This window comes from Anomalospiza imberbis, chromosome 5 (assembly GCF_031753505.1).
Source record: "Anomalospiza imberbis isolate Cuckoo-Finch-1a 21T00152 chromosome 5, ASM3175350v1, whole genome shotgun sequence".
In the NCBI taxonomy this organism is placed as follows: domain Eukaryota; kingdom Metazoa; phylum Chordata; class Aves; order Passeriformes; family Viduidae; genus Anomalospiza; species Anomalospiza imberbis.
This window is the reverse complement of record NC_089685.1, coordinates 62,301,028-62,313,833: the sequence shown is the minus strand read 5'-3', so window position 1 is coordinate 62,313,833 and position 12,806 is coordinate 62,301,028. Positions and strand designations below refer to the sequence as shown.

At 45.7% G+C, this 12,806-nt stretch overlaps 1 protein-coding gene and 1 long non-coding RNA gene across 9 annotated transcripts in view; one reads left to right on the top strand and one right to left on the bottom strand.

Moving 5' to 3' along the window:
- The first annotated feature begins 51 nt into the window (after positions 1-51).
- LOC137474664 (uncharacterized) lies at positions 52-8,895 on the top strand. The gene is made up of 2 exons (XR_010999446.1): positions 52-3,932; positions 4,132-8,895. It is a non-coding gene; the product is annotated as an uncharacterized lncRNA (long non-coding RNA).
- The window catches only part of ZC3H7B (zinc finger CCCH-type containing 7B), a 48,373-nt gene continuing 43,704 nt past the window's right edge, over positions 8,138-12,806 (bottom strand). For all 8 annotated transcript variants that reach the window (XM_068191397.1, XM_068191392.1, XM_068191399.1 and 5 more), the window contains exon 23: positions 8,138-12,361. In XM_068191397.1, the coding sequence (XP_068047498.1) occupies positions 12,169-12,361 (193 nt within the window). In that variant the 3' untranslated portion in view covers positions 8,138-12,168. The remainder of the gene's footprint in view (positions 12,362-12,806) is intronic.

Below are 12,806 nucleotides of genomic sequence, written 5' to 3'. Positions count from 1 at the left end.
TGTGGAAATAGCTTGCAGCCTTGCAGGGCTGGGCTGGGCGCCTGGCCAGCGTGGTTTTACAGGGCCTCTCCCAGCCAATCCGACAGCAAAGAACTGGGCCAGTTATCTAACTTTGAAAGGCAGCACCCTTTTGCTTCCCAAGGTGTTATAACGAATACATGTGTCTGAAGGGGGAAAAAGAAGCAAGTGTGTGCTGTTAGGGGTACATGTCGGCCGTAAACACAACAGGAGAGGGATCCTCTGACGCGTTCTTGGGAGGCTCTGACGAGCTCTAAGCTGTGCTCCAAGCTCCAGGCTGTTACAGGGAGATACACATGCTGTCTGCATCTGCCTACTAACTTTTTAGCTCAGATGAAGATAGTGACATTATTTGTATGTGATGCAATAATTACTGCATGTGACTCCTAAGTTAATATTGATAATAGCACAAGGTTTCTTTCTTATAAAGTGTGCATCATCCCCAAAATATAGGATTTTTCTTCTGAAGTGCCACAGAATTTTATCAGAAAACAAACAGCCTTCTCTTAGAGCAGTAATGTATGGGAAGAGAGTTCATGAACCCTGCAAATACCTTGGTAACAGCTGGTTAAGTAAGATCTTGAGCACACAAAGCTCCTCTTCTCCTGTCAGTGAAATTTTTAGCATGGAGAAAAGGACTCGAGACAGGAGGATAAAAGTCTGATCCCCTTTATCAGAACCTGGTGTGAGAAGTAGCATCTTAATGTACTGTGGTCTTTTCTTTTGCTGAGTGTGGTATTTCAACAGAAGTGCCTTCATTTCTCAGTTTGATCCTGTCTGTTTTGCCAGGCTCAGCCTTACAGTGCCAGTGTAAGTCAGTAGAAACCAGGTATTCCTAAACTGGTCTCTGAGGCACAGCAATCGGACACACTCCAGGAAAATCAGGCATGGTGTTTTGTTCCATAAGGAAATGCATTTGATTTAACCCAGTAGAAATCAAAAAGAATTACCTAGCCAGGTTGGGTGGTTGAGAATTTGAGTTTAGTTGGAGAAGACTCGTGATCTAGATCCCAATCTAATCAGGCTCAGAAATCACACAATAATTAGTTTAGTAGAATTTGTAATTATGATACAACCTCTTCAGTTTCTCAGCCAGTCATAACTATCGGTGGTGAAGCCATTCAGGGAGAACAGTACCATACTAACCCTGGACTTTTACAGTGTTCTCCACCCACCCAAAGCTGGAGCCAGCAGTCTGCAGATGGTCAGTGCATTCTGGCTCCTGTGAGCAAGAGACATGATCACATCTCTCCTTCCTGGAGCACAGCTTGCCAGCCAGGAGATCCATGTCCTTTCCTGAAATCTTCCAGTCCATTCTGGAAGACTGGACTCACTCAGTCATGCCAGGCATCACTGATGTTTGGGACAGCTACTGTCATATATGCCTAGTTTTGCTTCTTATCACAGGCTGACAAGGGAAAGTTGGTGGGAACATGGTAGTTGTCCAGTACCAGGTGCAGCTGGACCCCTGGTTTTGTCCCAGGCTCAAACTTGTTGTGAAAGCTGAACAAACATCTGACCACATGTCTGGAGGGACCCAAGAACTTCACAGCCACTGCTGCAGCAACTGACTGACATTTATGGCTTCAGAAAATGAAGACATTAATTCAAAGAAAATTCATAGAATCATGGAATGGTTTGGGTTGGACAGTACCTTAAAGATCATCTAAATTGTCTCTTAGCAGTTTTAATTATTTGCCTGCAATGGACATCTCTAATTTTTTTGTCTAGAGATCTGAGAGCGATGAGACACGTCTCATCTAGTGTTTGCCATGTCCACACAGTCTCGTATGAATACTGTATGTCCCTTTTGATTCAGAATCCCAGAACAGTGAGCTCCTGCCCACCAGAAGAGCTTGGGTAATATCACTAGCTGGAAGCATCAACACCACCCTGTCTTCAAGCCCCAGGGAATCAGCAAATATACTATGGAGTAGAGTCATAGCAGTAGGGAATGTCTGTCTGCCCCCATGTCCCATGCCATGGAGAGCAGAGCATTTGAGCTGCTTTAGTGAATGAAGTTGAAATGTTGTCTCTGGAAAGATGCAGGCATGGCCACAGACTGCATCACTTCTGCTGACTGCACTGTCGTCAGATCAGATATGTTTTTATTGGTTTTGTGATCCCATTTTAGTGGAGTTGTTGGCAGCTCTGCTCCATTCATCACTCAGAAGCCCAGTCAGCCCTTAACAGCACATTTTCTCACAGACTTAACCAGCCATAGTCAAGTTATACTGGTCTTAAGTGGATGGCACACAAAAGAAGGCACCTAATGTGATGGAAAAGGCCAAACTCCAGGAACACCAATTTAACTGGCATAGACCAGGGCTAACTTCACTATATTTTCTGCAGGTCTCTTGTAACAGCTACCCACACCACCCAGCTGTGTTGGCTGAACCTCTTGGCACATTTGCCCAAGGAGTGTGTTCAGCAGTCCTGAGGGGAGGATTGTGAGTCCTTCAACATTAGCCTTGGTCCATACTCTCCCTCCTTTTATAATTTTATTCAAAATAATTGTTCTTTTTTAAAGCAACCAATTCTTGTACCTTCCTTCCCCCGACCTCTTTGCTTTCCTGCCATGTTCAGGTGCTTCTGCTGGCACCAAAGCATGTAAATGTCTCTTTTAAAACCTCTAATTCTACTCCTGTCTCTAATGGAACCTCTCTAGAGAGCTGTGCCATTGGGCCCAAAGTGAGCTATAGAGCAACACTGCTGAGGTGTTACTCATAGATACAGCCTTCCTGGCAGTTTGAGACCCTGAAGAATCTTTTCAGACATTCAGACCTCTGATACAACCCTGCTCATTATATGGAGCCGGGTAAGGGGGTTCTCTGTGCGTGGGTCCAAGTTGCCATCTTTCACTCAGCCCCAGGGGTATTCCCTCAACTCCTCCACAAGGCCGCTTTCACAGCGCTTCTGGAGTGGCCTTTCCCCAGTTTCTGCTCCTTCCAGTGTCTTGCAGCCTCCCTCAGACCCAAAACAAGAGCCAGTGCCACACTTGTGCGCCTCCTCAGTCAGAAACTCCTGCCGATTATTGCTGTGGGTCTTCTCCTTGGCGGTGGCACCTGGCTGCTCATCGATTTATGAGGTCACCACTAAAAAAGGGAATTTAACTGTTTCTCAGGTGTGTCTGAAAGCACAGCTGATGGGGAACCCAGCAGCAGCAATGACATTTGACCAAAGAAAGGCATTAGTGGTTATTATTACTAATTGCTTTTATCTCAGCTTCTTCCAATAAGATGAAAGTTTGCCTTGGTAATCTAATGGAATGTGTCCTCTTAGAAAATAAAAAGCTTTTTTCTGATTTTCTAAGGACACAAAGCTTATGCAACAGTATTATGTATCCTTCTGTCCGTCCGTCCATCCATCCATCCATCCATCCATCCATCCATCCATCCATCCATCCCCAGAGCATGCTACCCACCTTGACAAAGGGATAAATACATTTAAATATCTTATTCTGTTTGAAAGATAAGCTAGGAAGAGGAGAGTCAAATTAATGCCTCCCCAGAGATAAAACCTGCTGTTATGTGTTCTGTATGATCTGGGGCCCATTGGCAGTGACAAGGGACAGGCAGAAGCCAGCAGTACTGAAGGGACTTCATGGTGACTTACAAGATGACACTCCCCTGAAGTGAATCTGGAAAAAAGGATAAAAATGTGTAGACACCTCTAGAAGATTTGCAAATTCTACTGTTCTTGAAGCAAGACTATTTCCCCTTTTTTTTCTCCATTTCTTTCAGTCACCCCAGACCATTCACACTGGCAGCGCAGCCATTACTTGGAAATTCCCGTACCTCCTCACATGAGACATCTTCTGTTGCACATCCCACAAATCAAGCCTACTCCTCAAAGTCTGTGTGGAGGCTCCAGGCCCACCCACAGGGTTTGACTGTTTCACCAAACCCAGCTTGGTAAGTGGTTTCTTCTTTCTTTTATTCAAGCAAATCCTTTGCCAGACGTCAATCACTGCCTCTTTACAGACATCTGTATAATTTTTTGTTCTTGTACTAGTTCCTAGGACAATTGTACATTCCCCTTACAGCTTCCAGACTTAACTATTTATTTGTGTGGTATATTGGGCTTGGTAGGGAATTTTTCTCACCTTGGTAGAGGCCTGCAGGCTGAGTTTCACCATAGCCATTCTGAAAGGACACTTGCCCCACATCCCAGAAACTTGTTGTCTTCTGAGCTGAGATGCTGCTAGCGCCAACAAACACCCATAGAGCTGCAGGGATACCCAGAACGGCAGCAGCAAGGAAGGCTGTGGCCACACCACAGCATCCACAGCAGATAACTTTGAAGAAAAGGAGGTGAGAGGAGTAATGAAGCCAGCATGGGAGGGTGTACAGCTGAGGGAAAAGTGGGATTAGGGTTCTGTATTCCTGGTGCCTGCAACATGGACATGCAACCCTTTGGGTGCTTTTGGTGGTAGCAACATGTGACACAGGTACCTCACTCCTGAGAGCTCTCTTCCTACCTCTGAAATGGCTTCCTTCCCGAGCAGGGTATGGCATGCATACGTGTGCCTATGTACGTGTACAAATGTGCCTGCTTGTCTCCCTGTGTGGAAGAGCAGCACTGGGATCTCCCAACCAATCAATGAACTTCAGTGGAAGGAAGTGCCTGCACCTCCTGCCTGAGGCAAAAGAATTTCTAAAAACTAATTCCCCAAAACGAGTGCCAAAAAGTTAATGAGCTTTGCTTCCCCACCACCCCCATCAAGACATCTCCCCCTTCTTGGGGAGCTCACATGGCAGCTGGGCTCACCACAGCTCTGCTTCTCTGCACGTGGCCTTCCCTTGTGAGGTGCTATTTGCCAGAGAACTCGGTGCTAGGCAGAGAGAAAACATGAGAAAGGGCCTTGGGATCACCAGACGTTGTACTGTCCTGGGCAGGAAGGACACCCAAAGCTGCCTTTTTGCATTTCCCTGCTCTGAAATCACTCTGGCAGCCTGGACAGAGACAGCTTTGGGAGCTCTTGGAACAAGCCTTGGCAGGAGGCAGAGTCCAGGAGGTGCCAAGAGCAGCAACAAATCAAGGGGTTGAAATCAGGATGGGGAAATCCAAGGCCAGTGATGTTGGGCCATGGGAGATCATTGGGTGGGACAGCAAGAGACACACTCCTGTGGCTGCTTCTCTCTCAAAACCAAGACTCTCTGTAAGGACCTGGGCTGTCTGTCAGCCATCTCTTCCTACTCACACCTGCTAAGGACAATGTGGTCCCCAGCAAGAGGAGGGATCCTGCAGCATTGTAGCACAAGAGGTCTGAGCTTGAAAGAAAGATACAGGAGTCAGCTGAGCCTGGGGAAGGCATGTGGACTGAAAGAAAACAAATGACCCTTAAAAAACTTTGACAGTTTGGCTCCCACTGATACCCCAAAACCAAGACATGAATGGGCTCAAACAGGCTGCCTAGAGCTTCTTTTGAAACACTGCTGCTGTATTGAATCCCCACCACAGCTCCCAGGGGCAATGCCCAGCTGTGTTGCAGTTATTCTCAAGTAATTTTGCTGAGGAAAATGGAGGCCATCTCACTCCTATGGAATCAAGACTTTCCCTCTCTTTCTCAGAGCTTTGCTGGGGTACAGATGGGGGCGCATGCCTTGGTATTCAATTAGCAAAACTATGCAGTTCTTCATCCTTCCCAGCCATCTGCCTGGAGGGCTGCAGCGCTATTGGAAGCCCACAGCTAAGGCAGACAAAGGAAATCCACTGAGAACAAAGGAAATATGCCAAAGAGCACCTCCAGAGCCGAGTGTTTGTCCAATTCAAAGCAAGCCAAATCTACTCTGGCATCTAGCTTTAGAGACCTCTATCCCACCCTTGGGTAAATGTAATTTTTTGAGGATTAATTCAGATGGTTATGAATGACGTTATTTACAGGGTCTCTGTTATGTTTGTGCCTCCTAAGGCTCTCTGTAGTAGTTTTCTAGGGCACTGCCATCCATAAGATAAACTGCAGATATGAGCATTCCTGAAAGGGGCAATCTTGGGAGCTGCCAGGGATAGGACTGTTGTGGTGGGAAATGAGTCAGCTGGAACTGTCATCCAGTCTGGTCCCTGCTCTTGTCTTTGCTACTCCTCGAGCTGTTTTCAGGAAACACCACTCCTGAACCAGTGGCACCAGGACACACTGCTCTTGCCTGGAGGAGGAACCACAAAGAAACAAGAGGCGATATTCAATCTGGGAAGGGAGAGAAATTATGTGGAATGGACAGGTCCTGTCCTGTCCACTCCTGTCCTGGGGAGAAAAGGGTGAGGCTGAATGAGACATGGTTCAGCTCCTGACCAGAGTCTGCAGCTTTCCAGGAAGCCCCAATAGCTGTGTGTCCACAGGACCTCTGGCCAGAGCCATCCCATAGCAACCAACCAAGTCTGTTCAGTGCCTTCCTCCACTGCATATCAAACAGCTGTGTGCTTCAGACGGCATGCTCACAGCCTTTTCTCCTCCACTTCCCTCCAACTAGTCACTCCCATCCAGGCCTCTTTTACTATTTAGCTTGTTGATTTCTGCCCCATGTTTTTACCCCCAGCTGCCCTACATAGTTACGTCCTCTGTGCCCAGCCAGTGACCAACACACCTCCCCAGCTCATGCATGTCAGGAACTCTGCTGCTCACTGTGCACAGGACATAACACAACATGACCCTGTTCCTGGTTGCAATGGCAGCAGCAAACACAATGAAGAGGATGACAGCATTTGCATCATTTGCTGTCACTGCCCAGAAATGTTTCTCTATAGTGTGGTAGGCAGACTCCATTACAGGACTGCTTAGGATTCTCATCTGCAGCAAACTCCCTCTGCCAGGCTGCTGTGACGGCATTAAACATCTTCATTACGAAGCCTTCCTCCTACCTCTCAGGGATTTCTACCCTGCTCCTCTCAATTTTCCATAGAACCTGGATTTTTCCTGGCTGACCTGGGTCTCTCTGCCTTGTCTTTGTATCTGCTGAAATTCCTAGGAAGATCAGATTACTGAAATCACCGCTCCTTTTCTTCCTCTCCAAAATACAAGTTTATTTCATTGAAGAAACACCAGTTTACAGCTGAGGCTCAAGCCCACAAGGAAAATAGGTGTTCTTCTTCTGATGCTTCATCTGTCTCACAATTTGAAAATTTTGGTATCAGTTGTACTGGAAAAGCTACCCTCAGCTCTTGCCAGCATGGTCTCAACAATCTTGGGAATGTAAAACTAATGTCTCTCACATTGTATGTACTCAATTGATGCACCTGGGAAGTGCACACAGCTCCTCATTCCCCCTGCACTACAAGAATGTGTTCAGGCCTCTTCTTTGACCAGCAGGACATGAGTTCTTATGTCTGTATGAAGGCACATCAAGGAGATGTGTGACAAATCTTGTCTCTTCAGGCCTCACTGGATATGACCTTCTGGTCACTACCAGTTTATACAGCAGTAACAGGGCATATCCATGGGACCCCTGTGTCTTCACCACATCTCCGGTTTTGATTTCATCCAAAATCTAGATTAATCTGCATCACAATGTATTAAAAAAATAAAGAAGCTGGGTTTATTAATAAATGTTTTCACACTGACCTCTTCCCCCACTGCACTTTCTTCACACAGCATCCTCTCTAGGAGGAAAGTAAGTGCACAGATGCTTCCCATGACCCAATCTGTCTGCGACTGGGTGAGCGGGGCTAAAGACATGTTCCCTAGCAGGGTGCACACAGCCAGGCAGAAGAACTGGCCAACCCAGTTGAACAGAGCAGCCTACACAGAAGAATCTCTAGATGAAGGTGTTTACCCGATTACTGGAGGTTTCTAAACACAGGTTACCCAAACACCTGAAACTATGTGTTAATGCAGAGCACATGGATTCTTGGCACTAGAGGGAAAGAAAAACATCTTAAATACATCTAAAATTCACTAGAACTGTGTGTCTGATGACGAACTGCATCAACTGTTAATATGCACATGGGCAATTTTCCACTCAGCAAGAACAGTAGCAGATTATACTTAAAGATGGGAGAAAGCCACAGTGGTCCAATGCTTGATGTGCTCCCTTTGCTTCCCTTCTCACAGCAGGGAAACTCGAAAGCAAGATAAAATCCTTTGCAGGCTGTTTGAAAAACACAAAAACACTCTGGATCAGGAGAGGGTTTAAAGTGCACACTTTTATTTTCTATTACAAAGGCTAAAAGAAGCAAGTTTGGTTTTTCTTTCTTTATTTAAGAACGAAAACAAAAATGTTGTTAAAACATCTACATATTTATCCTGATACTAGACCTTATGAAAGATACTAAGTTCTTTTTAATAGTAAAGCGTGGTATTCTTAAATTATATTAATATAAGACATATTAAAGGACTCAAAATCATTACTACCCAGTTCAGAACTGCAGCATCCCCTTGCTATCTTTTCCTTTCACTTGCTAAAACCCATCAATTTTTAACATACAGTTTCATACAAGCTAAGTAGGGTATTTTTTTTGTTTTTTTTTTTTTTTTTTTTTTTTTTTTTTTTTACTTCTCCCTGTAAAGGCCTGGTTACTGGTTAACTCCAATGCCAGTGTCACCTAAATCCCTGCCCCTACCAAAGAATTTGGGAAAGGATTTTCACTAAGCCCTTCAGCATTTAATAAGTTTCTGCTCTGTGTGAATGTCTATGGTTATTTTACAGGATATAAGATTTTTTCTAATGTTATAAAATTAAAACATTAATACCTCCTTTGTTAAGAACCCTCAAATTTGATTCTGTGCTGCAGAATATTCTTCTTCTCTCACACAAATAAAGAAAGGAGAGTTATCACAGGGTCTTGTGGACACACCACTAAAGCAGCCCCTACAACTTGTGGTTTATCAGAGCTGCGAGCACTGAGCATTTCTGCTGAGGGCACATTATGTGCTGAAGAAAACCCTCTTGGCTTGATAAAGCAAGCCTGCGAAATCAAGTGTGAAACTTCCTGCCTTTCACAATGTCCCTTTAAATAATATAAGCAAAGCCTTATGTTAAAACTTTACTCACTAGTTAGCAGTATAATACTCTCTCACTGAGATGGGACTGCAAGGACATCCTAAAGGGTTTCAAAATTGTCAACAGGGAAACCTGTCCCATCTCAAAGTTTATACCTATCTATATAAAAACCTCCCCTCTTTTGTTAGTTCCCTTTCCCTATCCCAAATAAAAGGCTTCATAATTAAACTGGAGATGCTGCATTTCCTGGCCTGAGTCCTTTTCCTTTACCCTCATTTAAAAGATTCGTTCAATACCACACACATATAATATTATATAGAGAGATATATTTAATACCTGTGTATATATGCTTCATGGGAAGGGTCACATATATACACACTAAAACAAGTCTGGTGACGAAGTACTGCAACACCACAGACCAGGTTATCATATCAGGGAAAACAAAGAGACCTTGATGCAACCCCCATGACCGTGGGCCTACGTCACCTCACCCTCTCCCATCTCAGCCCCAGCCCGAACCTCTGAAGCCCCACTGAGCAGCTCAGCTCTCACTGCAGAGACAGGGAGAGGGGACAGTGACCCACTCTGTAACTTGTTTCGGTTACATGAGAAATCACAGCTCAGCGAACGCTACAGTCACACTAGAGATGCAGGTTTGTTTTAAAAATAAAAAAACACATTCCGGTGTCCCCCAGTCCAGATTTCTTTCCTTGGCATCTCTGCCCAAGAAGAGCAGAACAAGATAACCCAGGAGCTGATGCCTGTCTCCTCCCATCTCTAAAGTTTACCACTTGAGCACAAGGATGACCAGGAGAAGGTACCATAGCTACCACAAAGAACAAGGAGAAAATACAGCACCTGACCACTCAAAAACTGCCATGTCTGATATTGCTCATAGCAAACCAGAGACTACATCCATATTTTAAGGGAGAGGAAAAAAAGCTCAGCAGAAAAGTGGTTAAGTTGCCCAGGAAAGAGGCTAAGTCCCCATCCCCAGAGGTATTTAAAAATACATGTAGATGTGGCACTTTGGGACATGGTTTAGTCTGGGACTTGGCAGTGCCAGGTTAACAACTGGACTTGATCTTTGAGGTCTTTTTCAACTTAATGATTCTAAGGGCAGAAGTACATTCCGTTTACTTAGAACACGCTATGTCTCTGGAAAGATTCCAGCACTCTGCTCCATAATTGGACCCTAACTATCCCCCTGGAGCTGAAGCACCCTCCTGAAGGCTGGTTTACAAAGATGACAGCTGCCCCACACCATCTCCACATCTCCTGATTTCCACATCCCATCTCTCCTGAAGCTCTGAACCCCAAGGATATGGGAGCAGAGAGAAATGGGAGGACACAGCAATGCCAAAACACCAAGAGGTTCACGGCCAGATTGTATTTACCATGGATACAGCCCTACCAGCCCCAAGAGCTCCGAGACTGCTGTCCCAGGAGAATCTGTATGAAAAAGACAACCCTGACGAAGGCTGGGAGGGAGATGTGTTTGTGTTTGACTGGATGGTGCCATACATGCATGCAAAACTGCAGAGCAGAGCTGGACTGCAGAAGGGAGAAGGAGAGGGAAACTCAGAACAAGGGACACATTTACTGCTTACAGGTGAGACTGCCAGAGAAGACATGGCTGGCATGCAGAGCAGTACCGCTTCTCACTGCTGCTACTTAAAAAAGCAAAACTTCTGTCCCAGCATTCAGCATTAGTGGTTACCTCATCAAAGCACACATCAGGCAGCACAAGAGCAGGCCTTGGCTGGGTCCCGCTGTGCCACTCATTCTCCAGCACTGTGTCCCTGCTCTGGGTCACATCCTGGTTGCACTGTGCATCGGCAAGCTCCCTGCTCTGGCTGTGAGGAGGAGGGGGCTGGATCTCTGGTACTGGTAAGCGCTTCCAGCTGGAGTCCCATTAGCTTAACATTGCCCGTGCTGCGCAATGGTGTCCTTTGAAATGGGTCCCCACCCACTTCTTCTGGCAGTGCAGGGAAAAATGCAGCTCTAAGTAACCAGAAACACATGCCATTTAAAGAGCAAGAAAGAATACCATTACCTTCCTCCCTCTCTTCAGGACACACGGCAACAGAAACACAGGTTCCTTTTGGTGACCACCTCCCTCCTGACTGAGACTGCTGTGTGGACTTCAGTGACACATGATGTGTCACAGACTCCACTACACTTCCTAGATGGGTTCTGTTTTACTTGCACCAGTCACACCAGCCAAAAAAACCAAACCCAAACTATCTGCCCTGAAGACCTGCCACACACTGAAAAAGACATCTAATGAGAAGTCACGAACTTGCTTTCTCACCAACTTGCTTCAGTCAGCTCAAGTTTGAAGTCACCTACAACCCAGTTCCCACTGCTGCAAGCAGTTTCATGACTTTACTGCTTTTACCTTGCACTCCTTATACCACACAGCTATTGTCCTCCTTAGCACCAGTTGATGCCTAAGGGCAATATAGACAGTTTGAACATAAGCCTAGATCTTTTAAGCGAAATCTAGTGGATTTCCTTCTTTGCACCACAATTCCTCTTTGTTCTGGTACCAAACTGCCCAGGAAAGCAGGAGGGCTGCAGCAGAGTAAGTGGAGCTTAGTCTGCAGCACTGAGAAAAGGAACATATGAAATTCATGGTTACCTTTTCACCAGATTTCATAAAATCATAGAACGGTCTGGGCTGGAAGAGACCTTAAGATCATCTAGTTTCAATCCCCCTGTCATTTAGAAGGACATCTTCTACTAGACCACATTGCTCAGAGCTCTATCCAACCTGGCATTGAACAGTTCCAGGGGTGGGGCATCCACAACTTTTCTGTCCCTCTCTCTCAGCTTTGTCCTCCAGACCTCTGCAGTCATACTCTGAATTGAAAGACAGAAGAATGACAAAAGGAGAAATTCTCTGATTTGCAGCCCAATACAGACTGAATTACTTCTTTTGAATGAAGGAGAGTGAAAACAAAAAGATGAGGTGGAAGGAGAATTTAGGGGAAAGAAGAGAGAAAAGATGGATCATAAACTCAGTGAGTGTGGCGTTGCTGGCCAACGAGAATCAAATTCACAAATTCATTCACTAATAAATCATTGTCTCATAATCTTAAAAGAAAAGAAAAAATTCTCTTTGCGAGACACAGATCTCGCTCTCCCTGCTACTGCCACTTGGAAAACCCACCCCATGTTTCTGCAGCTGACAGACTCCCCCCAGCTCATACTATACGTCATCCCGCAATAGGAAGTTGTATTTGCCGAAGTCGTCATCCCTGGGGCAGAGCAGCATGTCCTTGCGAGCTTTGGCCAGTTTCTGTTTCAGCACTTCCCTCCGGTCTAGCCACTCCGTCAGCTCGTCCTGCCCATGGGCATAGCGACACTCCTCTCCCTCAGGACAGGCCTTGTTCTTCTGGAACCTGCCAGCACAAGGAGCGCAGTCAGGAGGGTACCCTCAGTACAGGGACTTGGGCTCTCTGTCTGGGATATTTGATCAGGACCCACTGAAACATGCTGTGAACTCTCCTTTTTAAGGGTGAGCTAATTGTCCTACAAACCCATGTGCAGGTGAGAAAGACATCAAGGCTGGGGAAAAAACAGAGCAGCAAAATGAGAAGTGGCTACAAGGGGATTTAGTCAAGAGCACAAAAAATGTGAGCTGGAATTGGACCAGCAGGGATGAGGAAAAAGCAATGCACAAGAGAGGAAATGCCAGGTAACCAGCATGAAAGACAAGAACCTTCTTGCTAACCCAAGCGGCATTTTTAACCATCACAAGCTTTCTGAAGGCACCTTAAGGTGCTGATTCAGAGGGCGTGAGACATTCAAACCATTTAATAAGGCACCTGGGATCCCCCCAAGCAC